The sequence below is a fragment of the Stigmatopora argus genome, chromosome 16 (assembly GCF_051989625.1).
Source record: "Stigmatopora argus isolate UIUO_Sarg chromosome 16, RoL_Sarg_1.0, whole genome shotgun sequence".
Taxonomy (NCBI): Eukaryota; Metazoa; Chordata; class Actinopteri; order Syngnathiformes; family Syngnathidae; genus Stigmatopora; species Stigmatopora argus.
Genome location: NC_135402.1, coordinates 5,239,374 through 5,259,151, shown reverse-complemented (window position 1 = coordinate 5,259,151; position 19,778 = coordinate 5,239,374). Strand labels below are relative to the sequence as shown.

General features: G+C 41.7%; 1 protein-coding gene across 1 annotated transcript in view; it reads right to left on the bottom strand.

Annotated features, from left to right (window-relative positions):
- Nucleotides 1–6,574: 6,574 nt before the first annotated feature.
- The window catches only part of LOC144090781 (putative E3 ubiquitin-protein ligase HERC1), a 31,451-nt gene continuing 18,247 nt past the window's right edge, over nt 6,575–19,778 (bottom strand). The window contains exons 43-80 of the mRNA XM_077622575.1: nt 19,592–19,675; nt 19,222–19,408; nt 19,024–19,151; nt 18,644–18,861; nt 18,250–18,509; nt 17,880–17,932; nt 17,603–17,797; nt 17,318–17,483; nt 17,014–17,248; nt 16,646–16,886; nt 16,052–16,317; nt 15,857–15,984; nt 15,609–15,739; nt 15,153–15,380; nt 14,926–15,053; nt 14,396–14,595; nt 14,196–14,310; nt 13,985–14,113; nt 13,798–13,896; nt 13,401–13,574; nt 13,009–13,293; nt 12,844–12,909; nt 12,463–12,588; nt 12,254–12,392; nt 11,987–12,168; nt 11,635–11,790; nt 11,443–11,565; nt 11,014–11,116; nt 10,757–10,926; nt 10,562–10,700; nt 10,328–10,497; nt 9,681–9,850; nt 9,416–9,581; nt 9,231–9,307; nt 8,890–9,142; nt 8,556–8,708; nt 7,905–8,210; nt 6,575–6,984 (exon numbers count right to left, since the gene is read on the bottom strand). Of these exons, the coding sequence (XP_077478701.1) occupies nt 6,799–6,984; nt 7,905–8,210; nt 8,556–8,708; nt 8,890–9,142; nt 9,231–9,307; nt 9,416–9,581; nt 9,681–9,850; nt 10,328–10,497; nt 10,562–10,700; nt 10,757–10,926; nt 11,014–11,116; nt 11,443–11,565; nt 11,635–11,790; nt 11,987–12,168; nt 12,254–12,392; nt 12,463–12,588; nt 12,844–12,909; nt 13,009–13,293; nt 13,401–13,574; nt 13,798–13,896; nt 13,985–14,113; nt 14,196–14,310; nt 14,396–14,595; nt 14,926–15,053; nt 15,153–15,380; nt 15,609–15,739; nt 15,857–15,984; nt 16,052–16,317; nt 16,646–16,886; nt 17,014–17,248; nt 17,318–17,483; nt 17,603–17,797; nt 17,880–17,932; nt 18,250–18,509; nt 18,644–18,861; nt 19,024–19,151; nt 19,222–19,408; nt 19,592–19,675 (6,335 nt within the window). The 3' untranslated portion in view covers nt 6,575–6,798. The remainder of the gene's footprint in view (nt 6,985–7,904; nt 8,211–8,555; nt 8,709–8,889; nt 9,143–9,230; nt 9,308–9,415; nt 9,582–9,680; nt 9,851–10,327; nt 10,498–10,561; nt 10,701–10,756; nt 10,927–11,013; nt 11,117–11,442; nt 11,566–11,634; nt 11,791–11,986; nt 12,169–12,253; nt 12,393–12,462; nt 12,589–12,843; nt 12,910–13,008; nt 13,294–13,400; nt 13,575–13,797; nt 13,897–13,984; nt 14,114–14,195; nt 14,311–14,395; nt 14,596–14,925; nt 15,054–15,152; nt 15,381–15,608; nt 15,740–15,856; nt 15,985–16,051; nt 16,318–16,645; nt 16,887–17,013; nt 17,249–17,317; nt 17,484–17,602; nt 17,798–17,879; nt 17,933–18,249; nt 18,510–18,643; nt 18,862–19,023; nt 19,152–19,221; nt 19,409–19,591; nt 19,676–19,778) is intronic.

Below are 19,778 nucleotides of genomic sequence, written 5' to 3'. Positions count from 1 at the left end.
AAAACAATATGCCTTCAGTAAGAGTAGTCCTATCAAGACAACTACCCTACTTAAATTAGGTAGAATACAGTACTCTATACTTAACGATTCTTTCCTATTATCATTCAAACTGTTCATTCTTTTTCTCTACCGCCTCCACCCTTTTCTGCCCAGCTGCATTCTCTGAATAAACACCAAACCCCCATGTTGCACATTGAAACCTTTTCAACCATCAAAGATTCAGTTTTGGCATTCTCTGTGTTTACACAGTTGAAAAGGACAAAGTAAAAAAAATAATTCAAATTACCATACACTGAAGGAGCTTTGTGTGCTAAACGAAAATTCAAGTCAATGTTAAGAAGAAATTCTAGACAGATTCTTTAGAATGTCACACCGACAAAAAATGGCATCACCAATAGAAACATGGTGCGAACATATCTAAAATTGGAACTAAACATAGCCACACACAAAAGATGTATCCTATAGAGTTGTTTGTAAATTATACGGGAGGCATAGTTCACGGCGTGATTAATGCTGCCGTTAACCATGTAGCGGAAGAATAAATCACAAGCACCCTGCTTAAAATATAATCTTGGCGGCTTTGTCGTCAGCACGCAGCTGTATACAAGGACTTTTATGTAGGTCAGGTTAACAAATTACACTTCCGTGACGTCCTGTGTAAGGTCACACGAGGACAAACGTAAAGTTTTTGTTTTCATACACGCTGACATCGGAACCTTTTCACTTAGCGCTAACATACCGCAATTTCCCTGACAAAAAATGAGGTAATATATATTTTCTTTTTAAAATTGGTCATTTAGTGACCGGAATTTGATTCAACAAGGCAATGTTCACTTGTCAGTCATAAAACACTGCTACGATTTTTTAATAATTGTAACATTACTTCTTTTATGGTGAGTTAATATAGTATTCAGTCAGATAATGAATGTGGCTTAGTGCTAAAATTGGTAAACTAACCTTAGCAATGGGATAATGTGTGGTTGAATTCGAAATAAGAATCCTTGAGGTCTCTGGGCACTTATCTATATACTGACATAATTTAGTGAGTGTATATTGCAACAACAGCGCTTACTTGAATGAATTTGCAACCCATTTGTAGCCCACTTGCCCACCACATCCTTAAGCCTAATGCAGACGCCACTTTTGGATCCGACAGGTTTTACAGATCCTTTTATGTTGTTTAATGTAACTATTAGCGTAAGAAATTGGCTCAACAATGCATTTAGATCAACACCCTTACTTTTTTACCCCCAGTGTCATAACTAGATTTTTGCTGTAAGAAAATGCGTAATTTTATAGATATAGTGCAAACTAAATGTTTTTTCCTTCTCTGACTTACAAAACAAGTTACCCTTTGCATAAGTTTGCAGTTGCCTTTAGTTAAAATGTGATGGCATAATATACATCATTACAATACTCTCAATATTTTGAAAGGGTGGCTCTAAAAGCAGCCATTTTCCACATTTATTCCATACCTCAGGAGCCTACTTTTGTAGGTATTTGAAATGCAAACATAAAGTTGGTCCCTAGCCAATACTGCCTCCATCATCATGCGTCTCTCATCCAACAGCATGTGCGATGTGGAAGTAGCACAGGTGCAAAAAAAAGCTCTCTCAGGCCTTTAAAATAAACATCAGAAGATGGACGCACACGCACGCACCACACATTCACACGCACACCCCCACACACCATACAGTAACCTAACTAACTACAGAGATCCCACCCAAAATTAAGCCCATGATATTCTAGGATGAAGCAATTGTATATTTTTTCAACTTTAGTCACTGTTGTTCAGGTATGAAAAAAAAGAAATACTCACCCATGAAATAAATGAGTACATGTGACACACATAATAGCCAGATCAGCGTTCCAAATGAATGAATGAATCAATTGTTGTTTCACCTGCATAAACAAAGGTTCAATAAATACTACAGAAGAGTAGAAATGGTATTTACTTTGGCATCTAATTTTTTTTAAAGAATCATTAGAGAACCTCTATTAATTAGGTCATTCCTTATATCTTGGGCATTGAATGAATCACAGCGGGGATCTTTGGTTTCTCCGAAGACGTTATTCCTCTAAGATTAACTGGATTGATTACTTTTTTGCAAAGGTTTAGTAAGGAAAGCTAAGCAATTTGTTCGGCACATCCTCAAACCAAGAATGGTACCATTCTTTTGGAATAAAAACACAGTTTTTTATTCTTTTGGAATAAAAAAACACAGTTTTTTTTATTCTTTTGGAATAAAAAACACTGTTTTTTTTATTCTTTTGGAATAAAAAAACTGTGTTTTTTATTCTTTTGGAATAAAAAACAGTTTTTCTGCCTCTCCGTGAAACAAGAAAACAATTCCAAATCATTGGTAAAGCTAAATGGATGACAAAAATGATAAATCATACAAAAAATCTGCTAAATACATATCCATTGATAGGACACTGTAAACCCTCACCTAATGACAGTTAAACAACAACATGGACAGATGGTGCACACCAGATGTTTATGATTACTGGGAATGAAAAATGCTTATTCCAGCATCATTAGCAAATAGAAAATGGCAAGGGAGGGGGAAGAAATTCCTGTTTTTGGATACCAGTCAAAGTACATAGGAATGCCCTTCATGTTTTGATCCCATTGAGGTTGGATGGGATTGCTGTTGATGTAATCACTGATAGTTTGGTTTTTCCATAAGTCCCTTGTCCAGATGTTGTTGCATAAGAGCTCATTGAAACTGAAAACGTTTTTTTTATATTGGCTTCAATGCTCAGGTGATGTCCACTCCCAGTAGAGGGAGGAAAATCCTTAACCAGCACTCCCAAAGAATGGTCTGTCTGGATGCAGCATGATGGATGTTTACAAGCCCGAGGCAAAGACAACTCCCAAAGGACCTCACATGACGCATCATAAATAATCTCTTGTTTCATAAGTTTCTCCATTGACTTTCAAAACTGTCTTATAAACACTGTGCCTGAACGTGAGAAGACTCTCTAATCAAGTACTGATTTGACTTTATTTATTTTTCTTTTTACAACAAACACCCAGTAAAATGAAGGCTTAGAAGAGCCAGTATTTACCTGCCTCTGCTTTTCCAAGCAACCATCTTTTGCAGGATATATGTGAATATTCTGTCAAAACGCTAATTAGATGTGACTGGTTCATGGAGATGACAGTAAACCTGCAAAAGTCACAGCAAAATTCTGAATATATTTGACAAGCACCACTACAGGAGATTTTTAATTACCTAAAAATGCCACAAAATGGTGGCAAGTCATCTTACCTTACTTTCCCACCATGGCCAACAATGGACATCAAATTATTTTAAACTGGAAGTTTCAGTGGCACTGGGGGGGGGCTAGACATGAGTTAAAACAGAGAGGCTTGTTAAAGATTAATTCTAAGAATACATTAGTTGAAGTATTATTAATTTATTGAACAAAGAGGTAACCATTGTTAAACATGAACATACTATTTTACGTTTACAAAGAAAGAGTGTTTTTAAGTGTAGCAAATTCCAAATGCTAGCTGAAGGTCAATTTGGTCATTTTGGCAAAATACACCATTAACTTACTAAATGTGCTAAATCTGCAAACATACCATTTTATTACAATGCTACTCACCGTGAAGACTCAGTCAGCGTTATTTTTATTAGAGTTACATGCATGCATGTCCTTCCTTGGTGACGGCTATGAATTTTGTTTTAAACAAAAGACAACATAGCCCAGAGTCCAAGAACTTTGAGAGGTTTTCCTTACCGCCAATAAGTTGGATTCTCTCGTCTAGCCCTTGTGGTTTATGGCTTTTCACCAAAATTAGCTGCAATAGATTCCAGCTCAGTCATGACCCTAATGAGGACAAATTCTTTCGAAAAAGGATCATTTTAAGCATATATAACTTTGGTAAAGGTTTAGACTTTTCTTTAAAGAAAGCAATTCATCAGATGTGTATGTGAAGATAATGCTAATAGATACAGGGTAAAAAAAAAAGCTACATTTGACATGCGTCTGATTCACCACATATACATTTATAGATCCCATGGCTTAAACTGAACAAACTTTAGCAAAAACCAATTGCAACATTGCTTTAAAATTAAGCACAAAAATTTACACTGGAGGGAAACTGGGAAACCGAGGGCTTTCCAGCAGCTGTTACTTTAATCCTTGCAAACTACACTGGCTCTAATAAAGCCTGTTGGTAATATAAGAAAACAATATGAATCCACATCGAAAATGTGAAGCGTGAATAAACTTTTTTAATTCTGAACCCATCTGCTCATGCAAACTTGTAATTGAAAACGCTGTTCAAATTAGCACAAATTTTCTGTCTATGGTAATAACATACACTCCAGTTTATAATTTATGTATAATGTTGCTGGATCCCAAAACCTTATTGGATCATCACATGGCTGCTTTTGATGTCCATTTAATCATTAAGATATTAAATAGTGAGCCCATGAAGCTCCAGTGCTTAGAAAAAAGTTAATAATTAATGTTCATTTACTTAATTGATGATTGGGGACGTGAAATCTAAATTATTGAAACCTCGGTAACCCCAACATGGTGAAAAACAAAGGGGCTTTTCAAATCTAACAAGTTGAACAAGTGAACCTGATCCAATTGCTCAGGGAAGAAATGTCCGGCGGTATCTGGGGATTGTCTTCCAGCTCCAGACGCTGCTGCTGCTGCAGGAGCTGCATTATTTATAGCAGTCTCACAGGATGCCCCCCCCCACAATCACTGAATGTCTCCTAAATCCCCCTTAAGTCTCAAGACACATTTTAGCATTTCCCTCCAGGGGGCAATTCAGTGCCAATCGCCACCAACACTGCGCATCCCAAAAAAGGTCACTCGCTTGAAAGGAGCAGTCGAGCGAGACTTGAGCTTAAAGCCGTCTCGGTGTGGACTTAACTAGCTTTTTTTTTCTCGAAGAAAATAGGCGAGGCTACAAATTGTGGAGACGACAATGCCTTCTTTAAAAATGTAGGGTTCGGGTGTTTTTTTCGTTTTATCTCATGAATTTAAAATGGCAATTTTCTGTCTTAGAACGGACAATGAGGTGAATGATTCAAAAGTAGGCCTCAATTTCATCAGCAATCCAATCACAGCAAATGCATGTTAAAATTAATTAAACTGAACTTCATGAGCATTTTTGGCTAAAGTGACGTGATTTTGAAAAAATCAAAAATTAAACTGAGACCATTAAATACCGTCAAAGCCTGCCATTGAGTAATGATCTCCTTTTTCATGGGCGTCAGAACGTCAATTTGCAATGGATGACATCAGCAGCTGAAACTTTAGTGTGAAGTCTAAAGTGTCGACGATGTGGTCAACATGTCGTCTGTCCTGTAAACAGAGATGGCAGACGCGGGGGTATGCGGGTCACGCGTCATATTGCCGCATTACCTCAACGACGTGTTGAGGTTGCCCTTGTTTCCATGAGTTCATCCAATCGCAACGCGGAATCTGAGAATTTTGGAAGGGTGATGAGATCAGGTGACCAGTTATATTCTAATTGTGGGACTTTGTAATTCGCATCCTCCTTTGACTAATTAAAAATTCAGGATTGAGACAAATGCTTTGCTATTTTTGGAGGGGTCACAAGAAAAACATAAGGTTATCTGAAATAAAACATATTGGGTTGCAAACGTTGCTGAGAACAGATTTTGCGTTTAGAAATGCACAAAGTAAGGAAATTTTCTTAAAACAGGAGGCCAAGTTCACATTGTTTACATTTTGGGAATGTATGATTAACGAGAGCTGCAACTAACCATTTTATAATGAAATCTGTAAATTATTTTTTTTGTCAATAAACAATGACTCATGTACAGCAACATGAACAGAATATTTTGAATTGATGGGTCATAAAAAAGATTTTGATTCAGTAACTGTTTTGCTCCATAGTCTATAGAACAAAAAAATCCTAGAAAGAAAGGGGAAAAAATAAGACATTTCCTGTTGAGACCCTGAAATTCAAAGGATTTAAAAAATATATGAAAACTGACTCAGGAAAACTTCAAACCAACAACCAGAACGCCCCCCTGTGGAACTTAAGTACAAAACATGCCTGGGTTATTAAGAGACAGGATGAAATGAAATAAAAAAAATATATAATTCCTGATTTTGTTCTATTTTTGTATAAATTGCAGCATAATTCACACGCATACATTTCTATTCTAAAAAAAAACAACAACTAATCACTAGGCTATGTTGGCATTTTTGCCACATTGGCCTTTACCTGTGATAAGTGTAGCCTTGTTAAGATGATATATGAATGTTATTTTTGTCCCTCCTCTCGTTCTCTCTCGCCTGGTTTGCTGACTGCAGGTAGAATTCTACACTGTCTGTGGGGCATAATAACGTTAATCAAATCCTTTTAGTAATAGACTAATGGCAGACTAGATAGGAAACCAAAAACTATACTGTATAAATAGTAAACACAAGGTAAAATACTTACTTTACAAATTGGGGCTAACTTGCTGCTCTCCCTCATAAATGGCCACTAGTCGCTTGGGTCTATTTTTCAATAGGCAAAAATTCATTCTGGAATTCAAGGAAAATGTCATTAAAAAACCAAAAACACTCCAAGTAAGCACTCTTTATTTTAGAGTAATACTCTCCTTGGGCGTTTCAAACAAACAGGCACATTGTTTCAGTGGCTTATATGTTGAGAAATAATAGTCTATATTATCCCAGTAGCTTCTCTGATCAAGCACTACAATAAATACACAACAGCTCACACAAGCGCGAAACAATGACACTCATCCAGGTTGAAAATACATTAAAAGTCAGTGCATTACAACAGCATCACTCTTCAGTGTCAGAGGTCTCCAAGGGCTCCGTGTTGTGCGTCAGCATGTAATTGTCCATGTCGATAGAGGGGCAGTTGTGTATGGAGTAGCGCAGCCGCTCGGCTAGCACCGCCTGGCTCGTGTAAGGTGGAAGACGTAGGAGAAAGAAACACGTCTGAGCTGTCGGCAGACCGTTGACGGGCTGGGGTGGGGAAGAGCACAAATAAAATAAGTGTGAACACACTTTAATTCCGGGGATGAGTTGCAAAGCAGAACTCGCTACATAAATTGTCTGGTGGTTTTTTTTGTCCATTTTTTAAAATTTGATTGGTTCGCACCGTGACCGGACGTTTCGTCGAAAGACGTTTCGTCGAAAGACGTTTGGTCCCCGGACGTTTGGTCCCTGGACGTTTGGTCGACCGGACGTTTGGTAGAACGGACGTTTGGTAGAACGGACGTTTGGTAGAACGGACGTTTGGTAGAACGGACGTTTGGTCGCCAGGTTCGCTCGCTGTCAAATTATGACAGAGTTTACTGTTGATATTAGATATTTAGATATTAAACTCACTCTCTCATGATTATAATTTTGAGAGCTGGTTTCAACAGTAACAACCCGGCGACCAAACGTCCGTTCTACCAAACGTCCGGGGACCAAACTTCTTTCGACGAAACGTCCGAGTACCACTAATCAAACTTTGAAATATTTAAAAATAACGCGGTGATTCCAAATTTTTTTTTTTCGTTTTTTTTTTGACCCAATTAAAAAAAAGTATTACTTATTCTACAGTTTTTGTCAAATTGAATTTACACAATAAAACATTTGAAAAATCAAGGCGCACCAAAGTTATTAGCCAATTTTTGGCAAAAACATACAATCATGCTTATAAAAGTGCCATTCATTTCCAAGGGCACATTCCTTCAAAATTTTCCACTCACTTGTGCAATCCATTTTGACTGGAACGCACGTTCACTCAGCCCTTCTAGTCAAAATGGATTGGACGTCTAGCACAGACAATGTCAGCTAATTGGTTAGTTAACAAGGAAATAGCCAGAAAATTGATCAAAAATGACCAGATCAGATCATTCCACAAATGGGAGCATTTTTTCAAAGCCTCCACTCACCCGATCCACCTTGATGATCTGGAATTTCTGCGTCATGTCCGCCGGGTTGGACGGCAGCCGGGACCTGCCGGAGACGAAGCGCAGGAAAAGAACGCGCTCCTCGTTGGTAAACTCTTCCAAACTCTGCCAGAACCAGGCAACCAATTGATGGCTCTCGGCAATGTCGCGATAGCGCACGAGCTTCTTCAGCGTCTCCACCGACACCTCGGGCAGGCCGCACACCAGCTGCTCCAGCTGCCGCGCAGTCAGCAAGGAGAGGAGCGGCACCGGAATGATGGCCGACATGCCCTCTCTGACCGAAGCCACCTGGGAAAACGACTGGGTCAGCTTTGTTCGTCAACACCAGCGATGGTAATAAGTAACAAAGCACAAATACCTCTGGGACAGAATTATCTACACACCACAAAAGTACAAGGGGGAGGTATTTTTTGAAAATACAGAAAACTATAAAAATGTTAACACAAAATGTGAATACAAAAAAAAGGATGAGTACATATTTGATGCTTTTAGCACGAAATGAGTTTTTTTTCTCCAAAATATCATGTAGAAACATACAAACAAAAATCTGGCCATGCTCAAGTAGAGAATGCAGTCAAATCAAATAAAAATGAGAGTTAAAGTAGAAACTGCCATGTGGTCATGGCTTCAAACCTGAGAGTCCATTTCATGAAGTCTGTACTGCAGGGCTCTTTCCACATATTCCGTTCGGTTGGAAAAGTTCAGGGAAATGTTTTGGCCTCCAGGAACCACTGGCACCAGCCTTCCATCTGCACTGTAGGCCATGAAGGAATCCAGGGGAATCATCTTTTCAGACATGGTGCCATTCATTCAACAAAAAAGGAAAGAAAATGTTGAGACAGCATGATTTGTCAAACTCAAAAAGTGAGCACCTCTTCACTTAACTGTTGTTTGATATTACATAATAAAATGAAAGAAAACACATTTACAGGTAATGGCAAGAACATACTGAAATCAGATATCTTACCACATGGAAATTCTCCTCTGTAATGCCACTGTTCTCCAAATGAAGAATGCCATGTAAAGTGCGATAAGTGAGAAGGTCCACTTCTTCCAAGTCGGGCTCTCCCAACGGCATGGAACAGAGCTGCTTCCACACCCATGGTGCCAGATGCAAGTCCAGAGGCTTTTTGGTGCGGATTGCTACTGCCATGAGGATTCCAAGGAAGCGGAACTGGACCATGTGATCTTTGGAGAGCGCCGCTGGGTTGAGAAGAAACCTGATGGAAGTGGGACACAGAAGCAAAGCCTCAGATTGGATACTTGGCAATTTTTGACTTGGATTTGCCGTATAAACGAAATGCACACCTGTCAGTGTGACTGCCCACATCGGCAAAGCTGTTGGGTGTACGAATTAAAAGGTCCACCACGGTGGACTGCAACTCCTGCGCAACAAAATTAACTAGTTAAAGGTTGCCCTCACAAAACTTCTGCTAAAATAGATGGGTTGGTCAATTAAAAAGATTAAAAAAAAGGGTTTTTTTCTGTTTTACCTGGCACATCTCCGTGATGGTGTCATCAAAGACTCCCCCGGCATCATCCGCTCCTTCCCCAACGAGCTTAACCTTCCAAGCTCGGGATGGCAGTCGCAGCTCCAGAGGGTTGAGGTTCACTACTTGCTTAGCGATTTGCACAAAGATGGGCTTGCTTGAGCGGCCTCTGTAGGTTATTTGGAACAAACATAGAGTCTTCAAGAAACTAAAAACATCTTGTGTTATTCACTATATCCGTATTTTAATCTTCTGACAATACACATACCTTGTGGAAATGCGTTTCACAGTGATCTGTGGCCCGTATGTCTTTCCTTGGATCATAGTTCTACCAATTGAGCGCACCAGTGGAAGTGTGTTGACTTTAGGGGAGAGAAGACCTCTGAGCTCACCCCGGACAATAGCTGTTGTCCCTAAACTGTACCTTGAAGTAGACACCTGATTGGAATAAAGGGGTGGTAGTATTGGATACAGCAGAGCAGGAGTTGGCCGAATTAAGCAAGATCACGTTACTTGGCCCGAACAAGATATTTCAGAGCCGAAATTTTCCATGGATTAGTTAAAAGTTGAGCAAAATATCAGTACTGCAACACTGATCAGTCAAAATGGATGTGTACCATTTGTATCATAGTTTACAGATTATAAACACACTTGTAGTTTAATTTTGCTGTGTCTGAATTTATACTTGTGTGGAATTTAAGAGGTTTTTGATTTTTTTTTGCACATAGATATACATACGCTGTCATTTCCTATTTATAAATTATTACAAAATTATAATTGAGACCTGGACAGACTTGTGTACCAAATGTTATTAATGCGGCTTTCACGGCAGGTTGTTCTTTTTTAAATGACCAAAAATAGCCACTTGCCTTGTAATGGGTTAAAGGTCTAATATGATTTGTGGAATATGATTACCATGTTCTTGGCGTCAAGGTTCAGCAGCCGCCATGATTTGTACATGAGATCAGAGAAGTGATGGAGCACCCTGAGGCGCATGCTGAGTAGATGAGGGCTGCAGCCTTTCAATGTGTTGTATTGGGGAGGGACACACTGAGGAAGACCGAGTTGGTAATTTCCACAACCACCTAGAGAGGATTTTTATGTTCATTTTAAAGTTACACTCTGGGAGGCGCGGAAGCGTGCAAGAACCTGAAGTTTTAACGGAAAGAGAGGGCGTCGTCCATGCTGAGCTGTGGCAGCGGCCTGCTGAGATCTGCCTGATGTTTTTCCCCTGGAGGGTTGTCACCAGTGTGGGCTCCTTCACTGGGTTTGAATGCCCCAGTCCAAGCTGCAAAGGGGATTTTTACTCAATACAAGGGTCTTTACAACTCTCATAAATGTTACCTGTGCATCACTATTGCACCCCCAGGCGAAAACGTCCCCTGTGGAGGACAATGCGAGGACGTGTTCACAGCCCAAGGCCACGTCCTCTATAAAATGGCTAGTCAGAGCCGGAACCACCTGAGGACATGACTTGTTCTTGAGCATCGAGTCTGGCAAGCCAATGAGACGTTCTTTTGGGATAAACACACAAATAAAACAACAATGACAACATATCCTAATGTACGCGTGATATTATTTTCATTTTTCATGAGATGTACCTTGTCCAAAAGTGTACACATGTCCATCACAGGCCAAGGCAACAGAGAATTGTGTTCCGCAGCTGACCTTTTTTATTCCTTTATTGCACAGCTGCTCCACTTTCTGAACAAATAGACCACCATTAGGATTATGCATATTGACAAAAAAAATCATGACACAATATAATGCATCCCAATATAATGGACCACAAGGCGAATGAATCCCAATACAACCAAAAAACAAACAAAAAAACAGTTGTATGACACACACACACAGTCTCTGTATTGATACGTATATTAACAACACACCCGCAAAAATATATTTCGTGTCTTAATTTTACAAAAAAAATCAATTTTAGATGACTATATAGGTTGTGCATCTAATTGTGTTAAATGGATGAAGGCATTATTCTGTGTCATTTAAAATACAACCTCTCCTAATCAACATACCTGGGGGTAATATTTGGCTGTTGAGGAACCAATTCCTAATTTTCCATAATCTCCATCTCCAAATGCCCATACAGTCGTTCCGTCCGCAGACAAAACCAAAGTGTGGTTGAGACCACAGGAAACCTGAAAAAAAAAATCATTCAAGTCACTGAATGGATCTGAAATTGTTAGAATCTAGCAATGAGTCTTTACCTGTCCTACGTGGTAAGCCTCCAGTGCAGCAACCCTCTCTGGCAGCATCTTGTTTGATGTTGACCGCTGACCCAGACGTCCAGATTCACCACTACCGAAAGTGAATAGTTTGCCGTCAGACGTCACCACAGCGGAATGTCGGAAACCACAGGCGAGCTGTATCAAAAAGGGAAAAACAAGATTATAAACCCATTCCCTGCCATTAACATGATAGCTTTAGACTTCATTAAAACTTGGAGAACAGGAGGTAAATGCTCATGTTCCATTGCCTTTGGCAGCCATTGATGAATAATTGAGGGGTGAGTCAAAGGGGGAAAAAACACTACAAAAATATGTAATTGCTCTACTATACCTGGATTACATCTTCCCCTTGCAAGGCATCAATTTGTTTAGGTCTCCTCTGCCTTTCAGTGCTGCCATGTCCCAACTTTCCAAAATCACCATCTCCCCAACTGAATACCTCTCCCGTCTCGGTCAGCGCCATGGAGTGTCCATCCGACCCGCAGGAAGTCACCAGTTGAGTCACTACGTAACCTGGTCACATAGAGAAATTTCCATTTATTGTGGCTAGTGTCATTTTTTAATGGACTCATCCTGCGTGTGTGTATTTTTTTATCACCCTGAAAAGCGCAGATAATAGTAGGGACATATAGATCATCGGAATTTCCTTGCCCCAGCCTTCCGTACTGTCCTTCTCCAACGGCTAGCACGGTCCCATTGGACTGAACCAGGAACGTGCAGTTCTGACCACACACTACCTAAAAGACAATCAAAGTGAAATATTAGGAACAGCTGACTTCGATACTTTACATCTTGGACATACCATACCTGTTGCGTCTGTAGTAGAGAGGGTGCCAACATAGGTGTGGTGGGGTTGGTTCCCATACCCGCCAGCTGTCCATAGCGGCCATTCCCCCAAAGGTACACCTCACTCTTTCCCCCTCGCTGCCAGTCCTGTGGAAAAGAAAAATCACATGAACTCCCCAGTCAATTTACAGGTAAAGACAAGGACAAGGTTTTAACCAAGCGAATTCCAGAATCTTGTTTATAATTTTGAAGAAAATGTTAGTCCAAATAGTGGTACTGGGAGAGCCAGTTATTCTATGAGGTGGTATTTGCTGTAACATGTATGAAATTTACTAGTCTAAACTAAGCTTTCCTTCCCAATTCTGACTATAATTTTCAAATAGGTTATAATTATGCATTTACCTCTGGTCGGGTGGTTGCCCAGGACATTAGCTGTTCGTCCATCCTGTAGCTCCACTTACTGTTGTCCTATGAGGCACAACAAGTGTAACAACATCCATGTCAAAGACTCACTTGACAATATTGTCCTCTTGGTCATGTATTATAATAAAACAAATCACTCTCTACCAGGGCCTTTGATATTTCATCCTCATCCTCCTCTTCCAATTCTGGAACTGCAAATGACTTTGGGAAGACAATGCCACTGGCGATGGCCTCGGCACTACGCACGGTGGTGGCGTAGGTGGCGAGCCAGGTCCACTCAGCTGGGCAGGATTGGCTGGCAGGATCAGCATGATGTGGCGGGCACGGGTAACGACACAGGTGGTCCTCTAAGGACAAACCTACGGCGAGGGAGGCTAGGCTTTGCAGGAAGGCACTGTGGACTAGTTGGTCGCCGATGACTACATGAGCCTGTGTAAAGAGGGATGGGGTAAATCACTTGGACTAATGAGTTAGAAACCTGTATTTAAAATATCTTCCATATAATGTAGATTAAAGAGCAATTAATAATTATTGACCCGCTCGTAGGAGTACTGCTCCTGCAACAACAGGGGTAGCCTCTCCAGTAGCACTGCCAAACAAGGAGCCCGATGCAGACCCAGGATGCTCTGGCTTCTTAAGACCATGCGGCAGGAAGCGAGAACGTGATTCTGAGCGATCCAGTCGGGAGTGCAGCCGATTAACAAGACATCCTGTGTGCGAAAAATAGGGGACAAAAAGGTTAAATGACAACCGTCACGAAAACTCAAATGTAAAACTGCATTGAGGTTGTAAAATTTAGAATTGCACAGAATTTGGGGGGGAAATTCTAAGACAACCTCAATCAACATGTGTATTTTTGGAAAACAGGAGGAAGATGTAGTACTTCTTAAAAAACACACATTCGGGGAAACAAGCCTAAATTTGAATGCTAACCTTGGACCTTCCAAAACAGGCGAAAACACCCATTTTGGGGATCCATGTTGTACTGATGACCGATCCCAAACCAGTAACTGTCTGCAACACTGACCCGTCCTGTAAACAAACACATAAAACAGCAACGATAGCTCGAGTACTCTATCTATTCATCATATAACTTTAGCAATGTCTACTACTCTTTAACCTGTAAAGACCAGATGTTGAGTAGGCCCCCGATTCCTCCAGAAACCAGAGCCAGACCACTTGGGCAAAACGAGAGTGACTTCACCGCTGTGATGTGGCCATGGAGGGCAAATATACACTTTGCACTCTCCTGAAATAAAACAACCCTGTTATTTAACTCCTGATATTAAAAATGATTTATTTTGATGCAATACCAAAAAGGCTGGAACTACCGAGGCATTGGCCTTTCTGTGCTCTCTCAAGGGACTGTTCAGCATGGATGACTGCAACACAGTAGCATTTCCTTGAGGCAACGTCCACACATGCACAAAGCCATTCTGACAACCTCTGTAAGGGAAAGAATAATAGTGAATAATCTATTTGGGGGGGAAAAGTCACATGGTAAACTGTAGATCTCTGTTAAAGAACTCACGCCGCCATCATAAGCATGGGGTCTGGGGCTCGGCCAGTCAGGGGGCACCACTCCGCAACGTTGACCGTACCAGAATTTGCGAGGGAATGAAGTATCACCCATTTGCCGCCCGAGTGTCCGAGGATCTTCACAACCTCGGACCTGCCCAGAATCAGCAGCAGATTTCCGGTTGGATCCCATTTAAGGGAGCTTACACCATCCTGCATGAAGAATACAGCAACAGTTAAAGTAACACACTCTTTATTTTTTTTCACTTAAACTAATTGGCTGCAATTGCCCGTGATAGACGTCCAATCCACTTGAACTCAATCCAGATGGATTGGACGTCCATTAGTGACAAACTAATTAAAATTCACAGCAGAAGGAATTAAAGAGCAACGTTATTGGACTTCTTTCATTGTCAATTTGCATTAAAATAGTTAGCTATGGGAAGCCTTATTCTCATCAGGAGATATTTCAGTTTTTAGGAATTCCGTCTATTATTTCCCACCCCTGTGAAATGTTAATTATTCATCATAATGAAGTCAGACCTGGTACATGGGCAGCACCACGGAGGGCTCATTCTCATCGGTCTCAGCTGTCGCCACAAGGATTTTTCCACTTGGGTAACCCACCGCAAATGGCTTTTCCTCACTGTGCCAGGCCACGCACTGCGGGGCTGGGAAAGACCAGAGGACGAGAAGGCCCCGCTAAAGATAATGTAGGAATTTTTACACATCATCATATCCATATACTCTATATTTTGGTGTCTCCTCACCCTCCGTCCTATAGCAGTGGGTAAGCTCTGTGGCGTTCACGAGCAAATCGAGCTCCTGCATGGTGACACGCAGCCAGCACAGAGAGCCGTCCAGCCGTCCCACCAACAAACTCTCGGTAGGTCGTATTATGTACGCCTCAGGCTGATCGAGAAGCCATAAGCTGAAGGCAGCGGCCCAACACAATGCTGTGACCCGGGATGCCTGAGCTACGGTGTGACAGTGAGAGCCTGCAAGCAATGGGAAATGCATACAAGGGGACACGTAACCAAGGTCTCCACCATATTCATTCATTTTAACTATTCTTCTAAAAAGAAAGAAACCCAGTATTAGGACAAACAATGCAATGAAATCCTACTTTTGCTTTGTAATCACTTGTCCTTGCACCAACAGTATGTATGTAAATATATAATGTTGCACATTTGGGGGAAAAAATAAAGCTAAATGTTTTCATTCACCTCTGATGTTCATTATGGTGATGTGTTTGTTCTCAGGGGCGGCTAGGAAGTCTCCGCCCGTGCTCCAGTACACAGGCGATGACAGGTGATGAAATCTTGTCGCCCTCTCGGAGCTTGTTCTATGTGTTTTACTACGGAGAAGGATGTTATGTTTTTATTTCTTTAGATGACACCCGAAAAGGGTATTTGTAAGGTAAAAAGTATTATCATAGAACCTAAGTTTTATTTTAGAGTGCAACTATTACTACCTGGTTATGCAGGAGAAGGTGGTGTGCAACTGGGCGCTGTTCTCACTGATACTCCACAGCTGCACAACTTTGTCCTGGGAGCATGTAGCTAGCAGACTCTGCTCACTATTCCAAGAACAGGTGGCAATCTAAACAACAACGCCGAAAAATAAGTTTTGCACACTTTGCTTGCACCATCCCAAACATCAGACACACCTTATTGTAATGTCCTTCCAGCCTTCGGACGGGACATTTGCGCAGATCGCCTGCAAGGTCGCTGTAAGTCTGGGCTCGTCCAGGTCCGTCTCGCCCAGTCGCGGCCAGGGCTTGCACGAGACGCCATGCCGCCCACTGGCGGTGCTCGTTGCTCAGCATGGCGGACAGGACGCATGCAGCTAGGGCATTAGCCAGCTCCAGAGGGCCCACTCGTGCGCCACGGTGGGTGGAGGGGCCAGAGGAAGACAGCCCCTGGTGTCCTGGATCTTTATTAGAAAGATTCAAATTTTAATTTATCATTTATTCATTCACCCATTTTCTATAATATTGTCCTCAATGGGTTGAAGTGTAATTTGATTATTTGATGTCATTCTGCATCTAGAAAAGGCATATTTTCATGCTTTTGAGTATTGTTCCAGTATGCATTGACTGCTTGTATTGCAATATCATTGAAGGTTTTGCAGAATGTTAGCCACCATATCTGCAACATTGCATAATTCAATCTTGAGGATCACAGAAAGCAACCTTTTTTAAGCACACAAGGTTTTACGAAAGTTCCCAATATAATTCAACAATTTATACTGTATGACTCACCATGAGCCTCATGTTCAGTCTTGTCAGCACTCTGGCAATAAGCACCTTTCTCCGTGAGTAAAGCCACAAGACTCTGCGTGACCAAAAAGGATGCCGAGTGCTCACTACATTCTCTGGTCTGCTGCTGCTGTTGTTGCTGCTGCTGGGCTGCGGGTGGTGCCAGACTGATTGTTAATACTGCTGGTTGCTGTGTAACACTACTGGATACAGTATGTACTCCTGTAGCCGCTGCCATTAGATCCTACAAGAAGAAATAATTAATAATTTGCAGAGTAAACACATTTTAAAATGTGATATTAATGTCAACAATTGATTATTCCTGTGAAACATACCAAACAATAAAGAAGCAAAGTGATCATGTTACTGACCTGAGTGCATATTTCCACCAGTTGCCTGTAGGCAAATGGGCTGTGGGACACCACACTGGCTATGGCTGCTGTCAGAAAGCTGAGGCAGCTGGAGTTGCCACGCTCAGAAGCAAACTCTTCGCCACTAAACCGTCTGTCTGCACACGTGTTTGCCCTGCCCGCAGTGGCGAGCGCCATTAGACGCACCAGAATGCGAATGTCTGCCAGGCCCAATGAGTCCAGTCCGCTGGACGGACTAACGAATATGGAGAAATGAGGAGTAGCAACACGAGAAAAAAAACTAGAAATGTATTAGCAGATTTACCTGCAAGCAGTGGTAGAAAGGGCTCGCATCACCATGCCGTACGCCAGCAGGATCTGAGCTGTGGAGGTCACTCGTCTAAGAGCTTTCAGTCGGTCGTGAGAGTCTCTCAGAGATAAGGCCTGTTGCCCGAGACTCAGCGTGAACCTCTGCTCCACAATAGCGTTTCCTAGTGGTTAAAAGATGTACGGTAAACCCCGGAATATTGGCAGTTTATCGGCTATTACTGCCATTACTTTGTGAAAAACTGTGTTAACTAGTACGAGAGGGTATCGATGGGCAAACTACCTTTGGAATTACCCCTCAGGGGATCCGCCGAGGTATAAACCAAAGCTCCAAGTGGATCAGGCTCTGTGAAGGCAATGGGGTCTGGTACCAACTTCTTTTCATTTAGTCCTAGCGGTCTCAACAAGAGCCCAAAGTCCTCCAGTCCTGTCAGTCTGTCTTCGTCACACTCTTCTTGGAGGTTAATTTCCCAGTCGTCTGAGGAAAAGCAAATGTTTCACCTCAAACAGAATACTAAGAGTGATGATAAAAATATTTCAGTAATCGTAGCCAAACTCACCATCAGAGGTACTGTCCAAACGGCCAATCAGATCACTCGTCAGGCCTTTAATCCTAAAATAACAGGCAATTGTATTAAGATATTAAAAAGGGAAATAAATCGAGGCACTTCTGGATTTTGGAAAACGAGCCTATTATGGCAATAGTTGTGATCAGCCTTTGTTTGAGTGACAACTGTATATAATTCCATACTTGTAAACATGTCCCACACTGAAACATGAGCATTAACAGTCAGTTCTCCCAGTTTAAATGACTTAGAGGTCTAGTCAAGAGTGTATCCCATTGCGGTTCCACCCAAATGAGCACATGCACTATTAAATATACTTTCTGCAGCCCTTACTACAAGTACTATATGAGAAAATCTCCTACACCTTTCACTCCTGGAACTGGGATCACTGGCGTTGGCAGCAAGGTACTTTTCCCTGCATGAGGTACAGAGGAGGTAGAAAGGAAAGTTGGAGCCGCATTCCCCTTTAAACCAGACGTCGACGTAGGCGCCGGTGCTGTCATAGCCTTTGCGTGCCGCACTCTGGCCACAGCCGGGATGTCGGCGCTTGATGTGGTTATTAAATTGTAAGGTGAGGGTGCTGCATAGCTCACACTTCACCATTGGATTGTGTTCTTCACCGCTCTGATTCGAAAACATGGGCATAGATTTATTTTAGTTGCATGTCATTGAAACGGGAAGACAGTGAATGAACACCCAGTCTAAATGGATTGGACGCCCTTTGAGTAAAGCATGGATAAAACCCCTTGTGTATATACCTCTGTTATTTGAAGAGTATCCCTCTCAAGGCTAAAAAAGGGAGTGAGCATGTCCTCATACGTCTCTTCATGGTAGACATCGTCCATGTATCCCAGCTCGGACTCCTCCTCGGTGGAGAAGGGATGAAACTCCACGTATTCCGGCCAATCGGTTGTGTTTTGATGATAAAGCTGCGGAATGGGGTTGGGTGACGGCAAATCTGAAGAGATGGGAACTCCTTTTGATTGAAAGAAAAGGTATGGGATATGTTAAAACTTAGCAGTAATTGATAAAAATCATACTTAATGCAACCTGAATTATTCTTTCTGTTGTTTCATTTCATAGTTATTCAAAATGGTTCCATATCATACATTTATTTCTGTGTTTCGATTTCTATTACCTGGCCTCCGAAAAGATGTCCTTTGAATTGGACCTGAACGCCGTCGCCTTGCGGGAGGAGGTCTGTTTCTTGTCAGGTGGAAATCTAAGAAGTTCTCTCGCTCGATCCAGTCAAGACGTGCTGTAAAGCTGTCGTTAAAATAAGTGGGATTATGTTGTGATTCTATTTATAATGAAACATGTGCATTAAATCGCAGACCTCTCGGTGGGTTGACTCGCAGGGCGTTCAGGGCACTGCACCGTCTCTGGTCCATCGGAGGACGGTGTGTCGGGGTCAACCTCATGCCTGGGTGACTCAGCGATCTGTTGCTCTTCTGTCGGGGGGTGCTCCAGCATCCAGCTGGCCAATACCTCGATGGTCCGAGAGTCCAGCTCACCCGCTACGTCTATGGGAACGGTGTTGGAGTTTATTAACACCAGGTGGATGATGGGGTATGGGAAGGTTTCCGCAAATATTGTGGATTATTTTATTTGCATGATCCCAAAAGAAACACGGGTACAACATTTGAGATGAAAAAGCATGCAAAACAGAGACTGTGTTTGCACCATCAACACAGTTACATCAGTACCTGCAGCCTCCATGGCACAGTAGATATGTCTCATAGTGAATCCCATTTCTAGCAAGCGGCTGGTGACAAACATTTGTGTCCGCTCTGGTGACGAAGGAGAAAAAGAAAAGTGGACTGACACAAAAAAAACAAAAGAAAAATGTGGCCATAATTTAACTTTGCAATGTGTTTGATTTAATATACAACA